This window comes from Scomber scombrus, chromosome 18, assembly GCF_963691925.1.
Source record: "Scomber scombrus chromosome 18, fScoSco1.1, whole genome shotgun sequence".
NCBI classification, from domain to species: Eukaryota; Metazoa; Chordata; class Actinopteri; order Scombriformes; family Scombridae; genus Scomber; species Scomber scombrus.
The window spans coordinates 25,010,384-25,028,161 of record NC_084987.1 but is presented as its reverse complement, the minus strand read 5'-3'; the positions used below and the strand labels follow the sequence as shown (position 1 = coordinate 25,028,161).

At 39.7% G+C, this 17,778-nt stretch overlaps 2 protein-coding genes across 2 annotated transcripts; both read left to right on the top strand.

Annotated features, from left to right (window-relative positions):
• The first annotated feature begins 688 nt into the window (after positions 1-688).
• On the top strand, positions 689-8,141 carry LOC133999792 (serine/threonine-protein phosphatase 4 catalytic subunit B). The gene is made up of 9 exons (XM_062439107.1): positions 689-796; positions 1,898-2,225; positions 3,637-3,688; positions 3,798-3,848; positions 4,306-4,407; positions 5,288-5,461; positions 5,551-5,677; positions 5,789-5,978; positions 7,107-8,141. The coding sequence occupies exons 2-9, from the start codon at positions 2,116-2,118 to the stop codon at positions 7,234-7,236; spliced, it is 936 nt and encodes a 311-aa protein (XP_062295091.1). The 5' UTR covers positions 689-796; positions 1,898-2,115; the 3' UTR covers positions 7,237-8,141.
• A 1,382-nt stretch (positions 8,142-9,523) lies between these two features.
• Positions 9,524-17,504, top strand: aldh3b1 (aldehyde dehydrogenase 3 family, member B1). Its single transcript, XM_062439101.1, has 10 exons — positions 9,524-9,585; positions 10,755-10,924; positions 11,209-11,319; positions 12,266-12,386; positions 13,528-13,613; positions 14,004-14,085; positions 14,654-15,046; positions 15,295-15,461; positions 15,550-15,649; positions 16,704-17,504. Exons 2-10 carry the CDS (start codon positions 10,763-10,765, stop codon positions 16,886-16,888), a joined length of 1,407 nt encoding a protein of 468 aa, XP_062295085.1. The 5' UTR covers positions 9,524-9,585; positions 10,755-10,762; the 3' UTR covers positions 16,889-17,504.
• Positions 17,505-17,778: the final 274 nt, after the last annotated feature.

Genomic DNA, 17,778 nt, shown 5'->3' with positions numbered 1-17,778 from the left:
ATGGGATGTCATAGATTGGGGCAGGGCAATTTTCCAAAAGGAAGTACTTGCTGTGAAGTCCAGTCAAAGGTCAGTGACAAAGGATTTTGAGTAGTTTGATCTAAAAGATAAAAATGTATCATAAATGAAGCAATGTTACTAATTGCTACCAGATTGTGTTTATTATATATTCAAATAAACTGTTAGATGGTGAAAACATGTTTCATATTTTTTTTTTATTTCATTCAATTTTTCATTGCCCCACTTTAGAATATGGTTTGAAATGTGGGACAGCTGGTTTTACTAATGTAAAGGCTAATGTATTGGTTTCAAATGGAAATATATTGCTGAAGTGAGAATCGCAGAAACTGTCACACATTGCTCTAATTCACCCACTATATCTTGTATCTATTGTGTTTTGTATTGTATCTATATATCCTGATTATTTATGCATTAGTACATATTTACATATCTTATAATGTCCTGTCCTTTATATCGATTTAAAAAAAAATCTTATTTGTACTCTTATTCTTATTATTATTATGATTTGCTTCACAGTATTCTTCTTTGTAGTATGCTTCCCTGTATCTCATTGCACCCATTGTTTTGAGTCTGTAGTTCACTGAGAACTACATTTCCCGTACTGACTGACTGACTGAAAGCAGCGCTGACCGCACCGGAAGTCACAGGCAAGCAGTTGGTTGTTCAGCTCGGCTGGAGTGAACCGGCAACGACGACACCGGGGGAAGAAGAAGAAGAGGGGCCGGTGAACGACCGAGCACACCATTCCCAAAGTTCTGCTGCTACTCACCCCACGGTAAACACTTTCAACCCCGCTCTGTCGACCAAGTCTCACTATGTGAATTGTTTTCTCACCGAATGAACCGACAGGAGTTAACTAATGTTGACGCCGACAGTCGCAGTTAGCTAGTTAGCCGACTAACATCCACCATTTCGTAACGTAGTGCGTTATTTTTCCAGCTCTTTTGAATAGTGTGAATGTGTAATTATTCTTCACCGGTTGGAAAACATTAGCATGAACCTCTTATGATACGTTTCCAGACACTAAATGGTCGGCTAAAGTTATCGAAGAAGGAGTTGTTCGGTGTCGTTGTAAGCTAACGCGCTAATGGCTAGCTCACTGTTTAGCTACGCCCATTAGGCCTCACACTGCCGGACCAATAACGCCAGTTTTCCCTCGTATATGTTCATTTGTATTTTATGTGAGTAATAAATAAATAAACAACCTCGGCATAGCTGTTAAATAAGCATTTAAATAGGAACCCGTTGAGGTAAAGGTGCTTACCGGTGAGCACGCAGCAAATATGTTCATCCGCTAATTTGGATATTTGTTGCTTTGTTTTGCTTCTTATTCCATGTCAAATTATTTAAAGATACCTTCAAGTAGTGTTCAAAGATGTATAGAAAAATATCCTACTTTGACTAATAATTAAAGTGTTTTTTCCACAAGTATAAATGTTCAGTTATGTTGATAAAATCCTTAAAATGACATCTAGTCCGTCCTCATTTATATTCCATTATCTATAAATATGTCAACACATTTTATTTCAGATGTTTTTTTGTTGTAAAATGTCTACCACTTATATGTAGTTTCCATTCTCAGTGTATGTAAACTGCAGGCTTCAAGTTTCCATAACACACTTGTGCAAGTTGTATACTGGACCAGGATTGGCTGTTAAACTATTTGTGATGTCACAAATCATGATTTTAGGGCCCGCCCCCTGTAAAATGAGATATTTAATTAGCACGGAGAAGCTTTCCAGCAGCAGATGGATGTGAAAAGAAATTGTACTTACATCATTCTGCACAGAGAAGCTCAAACATCCAACTGAAGGAACAAGAACAAAAAAAATTGAGTAAGGAGGGATGTTAACTTCATATTTTTTTCCCTTCACAGAGTCTTACCCTGAAAACCTTCAGAACAGCCTGACGGGCAGCAGCTCAACAGGACCTGTGTATTTCTGTGGAAAGGGAGCGTGTTGTGACTGTCTGCTCCCTTGCCCAGGGGGAAGAGCGAAAAAACAGCGAGAGAGAGAGAGTGTGTCTGTAGTTTCTGTGAGCACGGTGTGAGAGAAGAGGAGCGTGTGACCATATAGTGTGTGAGCGGCTCTCCCTATGTGTGTGACAATGGGGGACATCAGTGATCTGGACCGACAGATAGAGCAGCTCAGACGCTGTGAGCTCATTAAAGAAAACGAAGTCAAAGCACTGTGTGCCAAAGCCAGGTAAATACACACACCAGCAACAGATGTTAGTGTTGCGTTCACTGGTTATTCGGAAAAAAGTACATTCAAAACAAGTTGAAAAGCACAGAGTTATATCACGTAGACATTTTGAAGGCCAGCTAGTTCTTTGGTGGTTGATGGTTTTCCTGTAGCTGGGGTCACAAACAGGATGTTGACAAATGTTGTTCAGCAGTGCATGTACAAAATATTACAGTCTATATACAGAATATCCAGGCATAGAATGATAATAAACATAAAGGAAAAGCTGGTCTTTTTAAAAAATGTGTTATTTAACTGTTGCTACATTAACATTACTCTGGGGTTTTCAAACACCTAAAACAGACTTTAGGAAAAAAAAGCTGACCCCATTTTAGTTTGAAAACTCTGGGATAGCGTTTTAGTCTCTAAAGCATTTTGAAAAACAATGACACAGACATCCACACTCGCTTCCTGATCAGGTCTTATCACTCAAAACTTACACCAGTGTTATTTAAAGTAACAGTTCCACCTCGTCATCAGTTTAAGCAAAAAACAACAACTGTGTAAGACCTGTGGTCTTACTTTACGACACTGCTGTTCTTCCTCTGAAATGTTTCTGCAAATAAACAACTAACCACACAGCAGACAATAAACTTCCTGTTTACACTGTCACACATGTGGCCAGTGTACGTGAACGGTCATATGATGAGCTTTTTCAGGTGCGCTAGTTTAAATGGACAGATGTGAACTAGTGTGGATGTAGCCTTTGTAAGTCAAGTATTTTACAAGTATCACATTAGAAATGAGTTTTAGAAGAGAGTAGAGTTTATAATGTGGAAGTACTTAAAGTAACTTTATTTTGGTTTTTTGAAGAATTGTTAAATATCTTAATTTTAAAATAAAATTATTACAATATGCAACTAAGAAAATTTAATTACAATCATGAATCAACCCAAAGATTTTTTGACCATATTGCCAGCAGCTCTGTGTAGCAGGTATTGCTTTAAATCTGTCCACTGGTTTTAAGTGGATTTAAGCCGTGTTTTGATTATTTTTTGCGGCTGTTGTGACAAAACTACTTAAACAGTTACTGGTAAAAATGGATTTGCTTTAGGTTGTTTATAAGGCTAAATAACACTATCCCAAACTTTTTGTCATCATTGATTAGTGGAGGAGCCTAACTGACACCCTACATCTTAGTGTAGAAATGCACCCCCAAGGTTGCTGTAAAAATGTCATTTTCTAGCTTGATTTTGTGTCAGCTACAATGGTTAAATCATTCAAAGTATCAAAACATTCATAGAAAATGACTGAGTAATGAACACGCTGCTCAGGTTTAAACACTGACATTAGTTTTTCAAATACATCAACACTTAATCACACATGCTTCTGTTGTATCTCAACTCATATATTTATGTGTTTGTATTTTCAGAGAGATTTTGGTTGAAGAAAGCAACGTCCAGAGAGTAGACTCTCCGGTCACAGTAAGCAACACTTTATAACTTCTGTTTTTTAAAATTATTTTATTTTCCCAGAATTGGACTAAAAATGAAATAAATGAGACAATAACAACTTTTCTGTTCCTCTTCACAGGTGTGCGGTGATATACACGGTCAGTTCTATGACTTGAAAGAGCTTTTCAGAGTAAGTTAGTATTTCCTCCCTCACTACAGACTTCCTCCATCTATCATCCATTTGTAATATGATGAATTTTCCATATGTTATACAAGTCTTAAATGATTATTCTGTTGATTTTAGTCTAACCTACATTTTCTATTATTTTTTCTCATGATTATTGTGTTTAAAATATCATAACTTCCTTCACTATGACAAAATGATGCTGGAGTTAGATAGCATAGAAAGTGACTAATACTAGTTAATCAGATACAATAGTTAAGTAGACGAATAATTAAGGATGAAGCTCGCATTTTATGTAACTCTATGGGTCTCGCAGCCCTAGTTGTTAGATGGACTGTTGTATTGGGAGCAGCACTCTTGGTAAACTGATGGTGTTATTTATGATGCTGATGTGTTATTTACATAAAACACGCAGCTTATAACTGTTGAACTCATTTGTTTTTCTAATCTTTGCATGTTACAGGTTGGCGGAGACGTCCCGGAGACAAATTATCTGTTTATGGGCGACTTTGTGGACAGAGGCTTCTACAGTGTGGAGACTTTCCTTCTTCTGCTAGCTCTTAAGGTACACAGAGACTTTCTGTTTGCCTTTACATGGCTAATGACAGAGAAAGGTCACACATGCCTTTTTAAAAAAAAATAGCAAGCACACAGGTCAGCGAATTACACCTAGCAATACAACCAGGTATAACAACCGTCTGTACTGGAACCAAGAAGAAAAATACAAATCACTTGTGTTTTTACAGAGATGAACACGTGTTTTTAGAAGAAAGATCAGAGGAGAGCACAATCAAAGTCTGGATTAATTTCAGTATAAAAGCGGAGACAGATGTGCACCTTTCATCTCTACCACATGTTTTTGAATTCAACGCTCACAGTCAACTTTTGCCACATATTTCTGGCCAATGATTGTATAAACAACCTTCTTGTGCAGTAACCACAGTTTGTATAATAACTTTCTATAGCAGAGGAGTCAAACATATGGCCCAAGGGCTAGAACCGGCCTGTCAATTGGTCCAGTCCGGTCCACTGGATAAATTATAATTATAGGTAGTAGTAGTATACAGTAGTTTTACTGGTCTGGCCCACTTTGGGTCAAATTGGGATGTCTGTTGCCCTTGAACTAAAAAGAGTTTGACACCCCTGTTCTATAAGGTTTAAATAAACTGGTTATACATATATATAGATTTTTTTATTGCTTTTTATATGTTGTCTTTTTATGTATATTTTGTCCTGTAATGGAGCCTCTCAGTCAAGTTATTTGACACTATACTATTTTAGCTGGAGTGACAGAAAACATCTTGAATAACAGGTGAAGTTGGTTACCTGGGTGTTACCTTTCAATTCTCGGCTTATTAACTTTGGGGCTATCAAGAGACTTGACATCCAGGTTTGTGAAACCCCCACCGTGTCCTCATCTTGTTGCCTGTGCTCTTCTCCCTCAGGTGCGTTACCCAGACAGGATAACCTTGATCCGGGGAAACCACGAGTCCCGGCAAATCACCCAGGTGTACGGCTTCTACGACGAGTGCCTCCGCAAGTACGGCTCGGTCACTGTGTGGCGATACTGCACCGAGATCTTCGACTACCTGTCCCTCTCTGCTATTATTGACGGCAAGGTGAGACGCACGACTTGACTAACTTCTCAGTGTCTGTTATATCAGCTCCTTCAGTTGGGTTGATGTGTTCCTCTCTCTGTGTCTTCCAGATTTTCTGTGTGCACGGGGGTTTGTCTCCCTCCATCCAGACACTGGACCAGATCCGGACCATCGACAGAAAACAGGAAGTGCCCCACGACGGACCCATGTGTGACCTCCTGTGGTCGGACCCTGAAGGTATACAGACTCCCTCTCGAGCCTTTTGAACACTTTCTTTACACTCGTGCTTATTAGACTCAATATCATGCCTGCATATTGACCCGAGTGACGTTCTCTCCCCGCTCTCAGACACTACGGGCTGGGGGGTGAGTCCCAGGGGCGCCGGCTATTTGTTCGGGAGCGACGTGGTGGCCCAGTTCAACGCAGCCAACGACATCCACATGATCTGCCGAGCTCACCAGCTGGTCATGGAGGGCTACAAGTGGCACTTCAATGAGACCGTGCTCACTGTGTGGTCAGCACCCAACTACTGCTACAGGTAGGCAGACAAAACTCCACATGATGTCAACAGGAAGTGAACGATACTACAGGAAAGGACTTTGAAGAACCGCAGTCACAATTATAGACATCATAATGCTCCAGAGTGAAGTCATATCAAGAAGTGTTTCAGTCAGCAGCTGTTATCTGCTATGAAGAGGTGGTGTAATCAGGGATTGGCATAGTTAACATTTTATCAGTATTGTTACTCTTATGTGTTCTTTATCATTTCTCTTATCATTCTCTTATTCCATTACTAAAGAAATGCTTTAAACAAATGTCAAATAAAAGGATAAATTCAGAGCAGCATTAGAATTGATTTATGTTTTAAATATAACTAAATATTCTTTCTAGAGCAGCATCAGCAAAGCGACTCAATAGTATCTGTAAACTGTAAACTAATCTAAAATGGTAAGAACATAAATAATATTTCTGACATTAAAGTACTGAGTGAAGTTTAAGAAGAATGAAGAACACAGACATCAGTCATTCATCCTGACCTGTGTCTGTCCAATCTGCTGCCCTCTCGTTCTGTGGCTACATTTACAAGAATTTGCTGAATTTGAAGATGTGTCAAACTAAGCTAAAGCTCCATACAGACAGCTTGTTTTAGCTTTGAGCAGAGGAGAGGGTTAAGTTACACCAACACTTTAAAAAGCAATGCCTACATGTAGTATGTCTGATGAGTTTATGTTGTCGCTCATTGTATCCTTCACAGCTGTGAAGAACGGCATTCACATTTCTTAGAGGCCACAGTGACGACTTTTTAATTTACTTGTCTAACAGTCCAAAACCTGTCACTGTTATATATGACCTAGAAAAGCAACAAATTAACACACATTCCACAATCTGGAAGCAGATATTTGGTATGTTTGCTTTAAAAAAAAATACTGAAACTATTATTCAATTATCTCTAATTCTATCAGAATAGTTGCAGATTGAGATGGCCTGGTAGTTAAAGTGCATTCCACATCCTGTCTGTCAAATATGGGCAACCCTCACCCCAAATTATTGCAGCTCTAAAATAAAATTGGTTCAACATTTTTAAACCTAATTAACAACTTGGTTTTCAGAGTCCTGCAAATATCTGCATGTCCCTCACTTTTTTTGGGGTTTGATTTAAATACAGATGCGGCAATGTGGCGGCCATCTTGGAGCTGGACGAACATCTACAGCGGGAGTTCATCATCTTCGAGGCGGCGCCGCAGGAGACCAGAGGCATCCCCTCCAAGAAGCCAGTAGCCGACTATTTCCTGTGAAAAAAGCCTTCGAGCAGACCAGCCATGACGATGCGTCAAGATCTCCGGTACCATTTCACGCCAGCTGCACCCTCCACCCACCACCACTACCAACAACAACTTACCCACCACACGCCGCTGGGACGGTTTTGTCAGTCTGAACTCAGAGCAGTTTGACAGAAAACCTGCCAACAATAAAAAAACAACAAAAACATAAAAACAACACGGAGCCTCGGCTTTTGAAGAGCTGGAATTTTTTGCCGCACTGCCCGAGCCTGACAGAGAAGTCACTGTGAAAGGTTAAAGAGGGGGCGAGAGGCGGATACTGGGTCCATGACTGTTGTCACCATGAGTTTCTTTCTCCTCCTCCACTCTCCTTCCATTTCTCTTTCTTTCTCTCTCCTCTCTCTATCTCTCTGTAGATACAACTCTCCCTTCCTTGACTTCACCTCCATCTCCATTGTAGTTTTTTTCAAGACGAACATTGTCATTTAGTTTTAGGAGAATTTGGAAGGAGTTAGATCCTTTTTTATTTTCTTTTCTTTTTTTTCTTAAGAAATATGCTGATGTAGGAAGTTTCACAATTTCTGATGTATGGAATTCCTTTGATGCATACGTTGTTTTTTCTTTTTCTTTCTTTTTATTTTTGTATAACTGTTGCTGCCAGGATTTACATGCAAACTGACCTCTCCCTTCTCGCTCTTCTGTTTCTGTTCCATGGTCATCTGTTTTTGTGTGACACTATATTTAACATAGCGGGTGCTGCCGCTCAGCACCATCACAAATAAATCCCGGAGATGTTAATGACTGGCCAAACGGAGTCACTATATTCACCATTGGTTTTTTTTCCTCTTAATTCCTTTTAATCTACAAATCTCTGTAGGTCTGTCAATTTTGATATTGTGAGAATAAAGTTTTTATATCGATGCCGATTTTTCTTTTTTCAGGTGTGATTTCGTGATGCATGAATATTAGCAGGACGAGTTGTGTTTAAAGCTGTCAGTTCACCTGAAACTTCTGCAAAGGAAGAACAAGAACCTCTGCAAAGCCTCTGCAAAAGCTATAACCACATTTTCATGTAATCATATGTAAACATGAAAAACATGGCTGTCAAAAGCCAAACTGACACTGTATTATTGATAAGCCTTTTTATATTTTCATTGGTCCAACAAGTCTGTTTGCCAGGATTCCTGTTTGTATAGTCTATGGTTAATCTGCTAAAGAACAAGTTACAGTTTTTCAAGTTTGTCTTAAAACCATTATCTTAGGTGCCCATTTTAACATTGAAACCTGTATTTCTTGATGTAATCATTCCTCCTGTTCATACTGACCATTACGAGATTCCTTCATAATGCACCAACAATGAAAGTGATGGCAGACTAAATCCACAGTCCTCCTCCTGTGTAAAAATTAAGCTAATATGAAGCTTCAGTCCAAATGAGTCAAATCTTCATCTTCTATGTTTCAAAGTTAGTGTTTTTAGTGGCAAAGTCTTTTTGTTACTATACTTCCACCACAGCTCAACAGGGAAACACAGAGGGAATTTGATGCTAAAAAGACTGTAAATGTGTCAGATATCACTTGATATGACTAACTCAGACTGATGAAGCCACATATTACGTTCAGATAAACTTTTTAACATGTTTTTACAAAGGATGACTGTGGTTTTAGTCCTCCATCACTTCCATAGTTAGTGCATTGTGAAGGGATCTTCTAATGGTCAGTGTGAACAGTAGGAATGATTACAGCATGAACAATGTGCCAGTGTTAAAATAGGCACCTGGCTTGTTTAAGGCAGACTTGGGGAAAAATGGTGAACCTGTTCTTTAAGCCATTAATCCCACTCCGACCCAAACTAAACTGACTGTACATAACATTAATGAGTTTAATTTGGTCTCAGGCTCAGATTCTGTATATCTGAAAGACATGGAAAGAGAAAGACCAGTACACCTGATCGTTTCATACAGGTGTGTCTAATGTTCTAACGCTAAGGGAAACCAGTTTGTGACCAGAGGGTTGCAGGTTCGATGCCCGGAGCAAAGCCTAGAGGCAATCCAGTTGTCTTATCAGTGTGAAACATGTAAACCTGACTATAAAACCTTTGCTCCGGGGCGATTAAATCTTTTCATATGTACGGAGATACAAACTGGACATGCATGATCACGGCTGTCTTGCCTGACAAGTTTCAAGGCTAGTTTTTCAAGATATACCAAACCCCTCCCCTCCTCCTCCCTTTTCCAAACTTGACTTCCAGAGTGAACCGGTAGTCGGATAACTGACGGCACCCGGAAACACTAACGCAATTCCTCTATTCTGCATTTTTGGGTACGGGGGTGGTGGTTGCTGCTGACAGTTTGTGAGACACAACAGGTAAATACTGCAGTTTATTTTTTTCTTCTTCTTACACTTACAATATTGTGTCTGCAAATAGTCCTCACGGAGGAATATCACGGCGTGAGAGGTGGAGGTAGAAAGTGAAATGTGATTTGTCGATTAAGTCGATTAACTTGCGATTTGTTTTCCAATTAAACACTCAGGTAAACTGAAGGTGACATTGTGGTAACATTACACACACGCCTTGTGTTTGACTCTCCATGCATTTATTTAAACAGAACTATAACGGCACGGTTGTTTTTATGAATATTAAAGGTTTTGCTAGGTAGTTCAGTCGTGACTAAAACACAGGTGTTTGCCGCCGTTTACCCTGCACGCGCTGCCTGACGGTGCGTTTGATGCCATTGGAAATCTCATACTCTGCACTTCCCTGCTTCTTAACACAAATTCCGTCGCAGCAGTCTTACGTTTAAAGCCTTTATATAAAACATTAGGCTCTTCCGGTTAATTCGGCATACAGCTATTTCACTCATGTTATGTCTACGCTGTGAAATGTCCCGGTGTGTGCTGGGTCTCAGCACCGTGTCTGTGTGTGTTATTAGTGGTTAAACAGTTACTTCACAGTGAATTAACAGTGGCGTAGAAAACACTTGCACGTTGCTTCCTTCTATTATTGTTATCTAACTGTCTGCGTCTTCCCAGGTAAGTCGGTCATTTTGTAATTATCAGCTTCATAATACTTAAAAAAAAAAAAAAAAGTATCACCCAAATGAGTACTGCGTCGTTTTCGCTGAGTCATTTGAACCTACCTACATACATTTTTGAATGTCGCATCAGCAGGCTGCTTGTACTAACATGTAGCCTCCACTGTGACACTGTGGTTACACAAAGTAGTATATAGTAAAGTATTGTGTCATCACACTGACATTATAAACAGACTTTTTGGTTCATAAAGTTCACCTCATTTCCACAGAGCTGCAAAGACTTGTGCAACAAGTTATTCACCAGAGTTTACAATGGGGAAAGTCTTAATGTGCACACAAAATATATGCAACAATACATTTAATTGATTAATCAACTAATGCAAAGTAAAGCTTAAATTGTTTTTACCAATAAATGGTGGTGGGGTTTGTTGAGTAAAAATGAGCATGTGTTGTTTCAGATTCTCAAATGTGTCTTTCTCTGTGTGTGTGTGTGTGTCCCAGGTGAAAGGATGGACACCTACAGCCAGGTGGTCGACAGGTTGCGGACGGTGTTTCGTTCAGGCGTCACGGTACCAGAGCAGTTCCGGCGAACGCAGCTGACCAATCTCATGTCCCTGGTCAAAGAGAACGAGGAGCAGATTGTAAAGGCGCTGCACAAAGATCTCGCCAAGGTACAACACTGTGCTCACCTGTCATACAGAGACAGTATACACACTACTTCCTCAGCACATAGTTACACAACAAAATCCAAAATATTAATAGTACTTTCATAATCAACTATTTATTTTGTATATTTGAGGTAAACAGACACAGTTGGATGCATGCACACATTTCCCCCACTGCAAGATCAAATCGGAGTGTTTCAGGCACAGTAAAAAAAAAAAAAAGAAAAGTTTATCTGCCACATTTCAGTTAACTCTTACTTCCTTATCTTATTGCTGTCCTTGAACAACAGCCAAAGTTTGAGGCCGTCCTGTCCGAGGTTCATATTTTGACCAATGAGCTGCACTATGCCCTCAATAACCTCAGAAGCTGGATGCAGCCGGAGTACGCCAGTAAGAACCTGGTAAGTTTTACAATGATTAATTTATGCTCGGTGTCAAAGGTTTACAATTTACAAGATTAAGTGTATCACTGCTGGGTGTTGTCTTTGCTCTGTTGCTTCATTTGAGGTGGTCACATGATTAGATTTGTTTTTCCTGTGGTAAAGCATGGCATCAATATATCTAGCTGTGATACTTTTGATTCAAAAGTCCAGTACAGTGTTGAGTAGTCTGCTTTGAAGGTAACATAATTATAATAATAATAATAATAATGATAAAACATGAATGCATGTTTTATTCATAGTGAAGCTCAAAGTGCTGCAGCATCAATAAAATAAAACACAACATAAAGAAAATAGTAATGAGTGAACATCACTGGAGTATAATTGTACATCACTGCAGTAAGGTGAGAAGTTAGAACACTGGAGGTCAGATTTTTCATGAAGTTGTGGGACCAATGAAGGACACATTTAAAACAAGAATGGTCAAAATGTGCCCATCACAGAGGCTGAGACATCCTGGCTTTAAATCCAAACTATGAGTCAGACTCCAAAACTGCTGCATCTGCTGCTGCATTTCCCTGAATGCACCTTGATAGACCCACTCCTCCCACCTCCACACTTCTTTGAGGCCCACTCTTCAAGTTTGTAATTCAGGTTTTTAAAAAAAAAAGAAGCTTTAAGTCTGATCTTGTGTAACACTGATGATGACATCATCTTTTTATATTTGGAGACACAGGAGACATTATACAACTGTCTCCACAGGCTGAGTAATACTTCTCATGATGAGTAAACTAAACCTAATGTGTAGAATTAGATGGAGTACCCCTTTAATACAAGCAAGCAAACCTTTGCATTTAAAGAGATGGAACAAGCAAAGTTTCATTTTCAGCTACAGTATTATGTGTATGTATGTACAAAAAGCTTGTATTGCTTGTATAATATATTTTTTTATGTCTTTCCATTTCAGGCTACAAAGCTGGATGACTGTTTTATACGGAGGGAACCATTAGGAGTGGTTTTAATCATCGGGGCATGGAACTACCCCCTGCAGCTGCTTCTCTTACCTTTGGTTGGAGCCATTGCTGCAGGTATCATTCACAGTCATATTACTAGAATATACATTTACTGAAAGCTGCATTATTCAATATTTTTCTATGTTACAATCAATCAACTGACAAGGGCTCAGCTAGTGTTGCCTTTTAAAAATCGTTGATTTCCCGGGATTTAAAATGTCTTATTTTCGGGGGAAATATGAATCCCTAGTGCGCATACGTAACCAAGTGCTCAAGCACACCTCTTCCAACCGTACCGTGCCAGGGAAGTGTACCGTACTCAAGCACGGTACACTTGCAATCACACTAGCCAAATAATCTGTGTTTTAGGGGGGAAACGTGCATGGGCACGGTACGATTGCCTAGTGTGAGTGCGCCCTGAGACTGTATAAAAACCGTAATGTTTCGGGCCATAAAAACAAAGCAGTGAGCTAGAACGTGCAGTAAAACTCCATAATTCTGCATGGGTTCATCACTCTGAGCGACTCCTTCCACATACAAGCAGTCACTGTTCATGTAAAAATATGGATTACTGTCGCTTTAAGTGCCACTAAGTTTGCAGATTTCTTTTTTCTTCATGTCAAATATAATAGAATATAATAGAAAGAGATCAGTCATACTGGTGAGTGGGAGGTCCAGTGAGGTGAACTGAAGGGTTTCCATTCACCAGCTGTCCTGCTCTAGCCTAGAAGATAAACGACAAGTGAACATGAAAGTCATGGAATGTGAACCTGGGAGCTTCTAGTATGATAAATGTTGTTCTGCAGCTGCTTCTCTAGTGTCAGATGTCACTTTCTTGAAAGCTTGCCAACACAGTATGTTCTTTTAAGTGCATTACAACACACCAAAAACTCTTCACTTCACTTTACATGCAGCCGGTAGGGGCTGACAGCATTTCAGATATCTTGTGCTATTATTAGACTTTCTTAGAAACAGAACAGAAAAAACAGCTACATTTAATGCAAGAATATTTCAGCTCAGTTTCTCAATCAGTGGTCTCTCAAAGCCAGTTCAACACAGCCAGGTTGTTTCCTCAGAACCTAACAACTACCAGTCATAGTAAATGCTGTTTATATTACATGTTAGATCAGTATTAAACCACCTTAAAAACATGTTGAAATGTTACTATCATCACTGCTGTCTGTACTGACTGGATGTTGTTGATGTCTCCAACTAGGAAACTGTGTGGTCCTTAAGCCTTCAGAGGTCAGCGCAGCCACAGACAATCTGATGGCAGAGCTCATCCCCAAATATCTGTCTCAGGTAAAGCAGCTTAAGAAAGGTTCTTTTCCCTGTTTTATTATTCTCGTAAAATCTACAATCTAAGTGTTTTAATAGTCAGTTACAGTCCAAAGATCTGTAAACTTGAACCAGCGATGTAATCAATATAACAGAATCCATCCACCTCATGATCTTTAGGTTTTTAGCTACTGTACCTTGATGAGGATGGTGTAACCACTCTGAAGAAGGTAAGGTAGCTAAAAACATTTCATGAAGAGATGATGATGTAATGCAGAAGACTTGTGCAATGTGTATGATCTCAGTGGACTTCCTCATTAAGCAACATATTCGCTAATGTGTAGAACATTGAGCTCTAGTTGTTATATCAGACCGTAGAGCTTGGTACATTGAATCTGACTCTTCATTTCACAGGACTGTTATACGGTTGTAAGCGGTGGAGCAGAAGAGACTAAGGCACTGCTGCAGAATCGCTTTGACCACATCTTCTACACAGGTAAAGCCTCCCAAGATCTACAGATTGCTGCATATCACAGATGTAGATATGTATCTATACTGCCATTTGCACAGGTGTCATGACCAAAATGTCAGCAACTTGGCCTAAAGCTTAGAGACCAGAGGGTCACTGGTTGGAGAACGTGAAGAGGCCTTTCCTCCCTCTCTGGAGCTACTCAGTGTCTAGCAGAGCAGACTGTGGTTGTATTGGGCAGCTTCAACGTCTGAATGTGATTAATGTTCCTGAAAAACAAGGCATTGCACTTACAGAAACTCCCCTGATTAAATAAAGGTTAAATCAGCAGATTTAGAGGTTGACACAAGTGAAAAATGTATAAAAGGAATAATATATTAATTTCCAAGTACATTTTAAAAACATTGCTGTGTTTGTGCGACATGTTAAAATGTAGTGTAGCAATAACACAAGTAGAGAAGAGTTCTAATGTCAGCAAACATAAAGTGACATTAGCAAACTCCTAAGAAGTAGTAGAAAAAGTTGTAAGGCATACAAAGTAGTACAATTAGAAATCCTTTCCACTTTGGATGATAACTCTTCAGCTCTCTTTCAGGTTCTCAGAATGTGGCGCGCAGCATCCTGCAGGCAGCCTCGGTCCACTTGACCCCTGTGACGTTGGAGCTGGGCGGCAAGTGTCCGTGCTACATAGACAAAGGGTTGGACATGACATCTGCCGCCCGCCGCCTGGCATGGGCCAAGTTCTTCAACGCCGGCCAGAGCTGCGTGGCACCGGACTACGTGCTGTGTTCAGAGGCCACCAGGGACGCCCTTCTGCCCGCTCTGCGTCAGGTCCTGGAGGAATTCTACACCAAGGAGCCTCAGAAGTGTCCCGACGTGTCCCGCATCGTGTCACAGAGACACTGGACTCGTCTGATGGAACTGCTCAAGAAGTCCAGCGGGAAGATTGTTCTGGGAGGAGAGAGCGACGAGGAGGACAAGTACATAGGTGGGTTAAGATTGTGCAGGGTGATTCTAACTGAACACAATAACAAGTGTTTGGTGCTACATAGAGAACACTAAAATTCATGTTTTATAGCATGAGTCGGTGTGTAAAGAGGCTGAAATGGAAACTGAAAGCTTTCTAAGTTTTTGGAAGTTGCAGTAGAATGAGTGCTAATCAATCGACTTAACCTGGAATGAAGCCAGTTTTTGTCATACTGGCTGTAATGTCTTCTATCATTGTCCTCTCCTCAGCTCCCACAGTGTTGGTGGACGTGGCCGAAGACGACGCCCTAATGAAGGAGGAGATTTTCGGCCCCATCCTGCCCATCATCGCTGTTGAGTCTGTTGAGCAAAGCATCGAATTCATGAACCGCCAAGAGAAGCCACTGGCCCTCTACGTGTTCTCTAATGAATCCTCTGTAAGTGAGAACACTGCAGCCTCCAACCTCACAGCTGGAGGGATTAAGACATGTAGTCTTATCATATTGTTCTTCCTTTTTGTTAAAGGTGGTGAAAAAAGTGCTGGAAAACACCAGCAGTGGAGGATTCTGCTCTAATGATGGGATCATCCACATGACACTGCCAAGCTTGCCCTTTGGAGGTGTAGGTAGGTGTGGAAGAGCAGAGAAATGACTGCATCTAAAAAAAGATCCTCAGTTTATGCTCAATCAGAATGAGGTGGTATGATCAAAATAGGTCATTATTGTTTAGAATATAAGATATCTATGCTATACCATAGAGAGAGGTGGGATATTATATCATTTTTATTTATTTTATTCTATTAGTGTATTTGTTAGGGACAGTTCATATTAATTAGCATTTCTTTAAATATGCCAGAATTAGCCCAAAGGCTAGTTTTCATCTGTTGTCCTTGGCCTGGTCTAAGTTGGCAGCCTAACATCAAGAAACTGATTTTAAAACACTGTAAGACACATCGGTTACAATAAATATAAATCAGAGTGACATGAGCAAAACATAATAACAGCAGAGCAAGCTATGAACAAAGTGACAAACAAACAGCTACAGAACAGCTTCAGACAGAAGCATGGACAAATGTGAGCAGACACTGGAAGACAGTTGTAGCGTTGTGCTCGGTCGCTCACATGAAAAATGACAAGTTAGTTGTTTCAAAACCGAAAGAGTCCAAAAAGGGGTCAGCAGGGGGTTTCTGAAGCAAATGTAACTGTTTCACAAGCAGTTCTGATGGAGTATATGAGCCTTTAAGTTTACTGTTAAAAATGGGGAATTTTGAATTGGCAACAAAGCAGTATTGGTTATTTTGGATGGGAATTGGATCAGAATTAATCTGGAAATTCAAACAGTGGACGTGTTTGTGGTTTTGTTTATACAGCATTGGAAGCCTGCATAGCTGGATGTGTTCATGTTCACTTTCTGAAAATAAGCTGCAAAAGGCACAAATGAAAACATCAGCATTTTAATATTCTCACAATGATACTTTAAATAACAATACATACAGTAACACATGTTGAGAGTGAAAGTTTCAGCAGCTGAGATGACGGTCTAAGAGATTCAAGACACTATACCACAATAAAGTCCAACAAATATTATATAGCAGCCTGATGTATATTTTCAAAGAGCCTGTAAGATGTGAGCTCTGCTTTTCTGTGTATGATGAATTGACTAGTGTTCTCTTCCTCCAGGTGCCAGCGGTTCGGGCAGTTATCACGGCCACTGGGGCTTCGAGGCGTTCAGCCACAGGCGTTCGTGCATGCTGCGAGGCTGGGCTTTAGAGAGACTGAACGGCCTGCGCTACCCACCATACAGAGAAGACAAGCTGAGCTGGCTGCGCTGGAGCACCTCACCCAGCAGATGCTCACTCATGTGAAGGGAGAGACAGAGTGTGCGTGTGTGTGTGTATAGATGCAGGTTTTTATACTTGTGTGCATGAGTGTGAATGTAGAAGCAGTAGCATTATTCATTATTTCTTTTTAATGTTTTCATCTTGCAGTTTAATCTTCCTCCTGACACTGTGTTTCATCTTGTTATCACTGTTTAAATCTTTTTATCTACTGTGTATTTTAGAAGATATCCTACTCTATTTTCTCCTAACCGAGGTAAAATTCCCACTTCTTTTTTTTCACTGGGTTTTGTGTTCACTTCTGATCTCATGTTCACTTTTGATCTCATGTTCACTTTTGATCTCATGTTCTCAGCCATGAGTCAGCCTAAACTTTAACAGCGCAGGTTTATTTTATTAATAAACTATAAATAAACTTTATAAACTCACTTAAATATCTAAAATACAAAGATGCCAAGTACTGCTTATTTTAATCCTCTATGCACTACAAACATGTGTTGATAAGTGTTAAAGTGTTTTTAACAACCTCATATGATCCTTGTGAATCTTTTTGTTGTCTTGATCAAATTATTTTGTCGTGATTTTTGACTTTTGGTTTTTTAACTCTTCATAAAACACTGTAAATAAATGAGAAATGATTCTTTGTGATTTGTAATATTTTTGACCATCTGTAATTTAAACTCTTCCATATGTGAATTATTGCCATGTATACAGCTTTACTACTATGAAGATAAGAATATAAAAGCAACAGTTCCTCAGTTTTAGTTATTACTAATTTGATCTCTTTCTATCTTTTTATAGCTCTGAGTGGTAAAGCCACTGTGTGCTTCAAATGGATTTGTATTTTCTTATTAGCACAGTAGTCGCTTCTCTAAAGGTCCACTTATTTATTTATTCTAACCAAATGAATCTCCAAA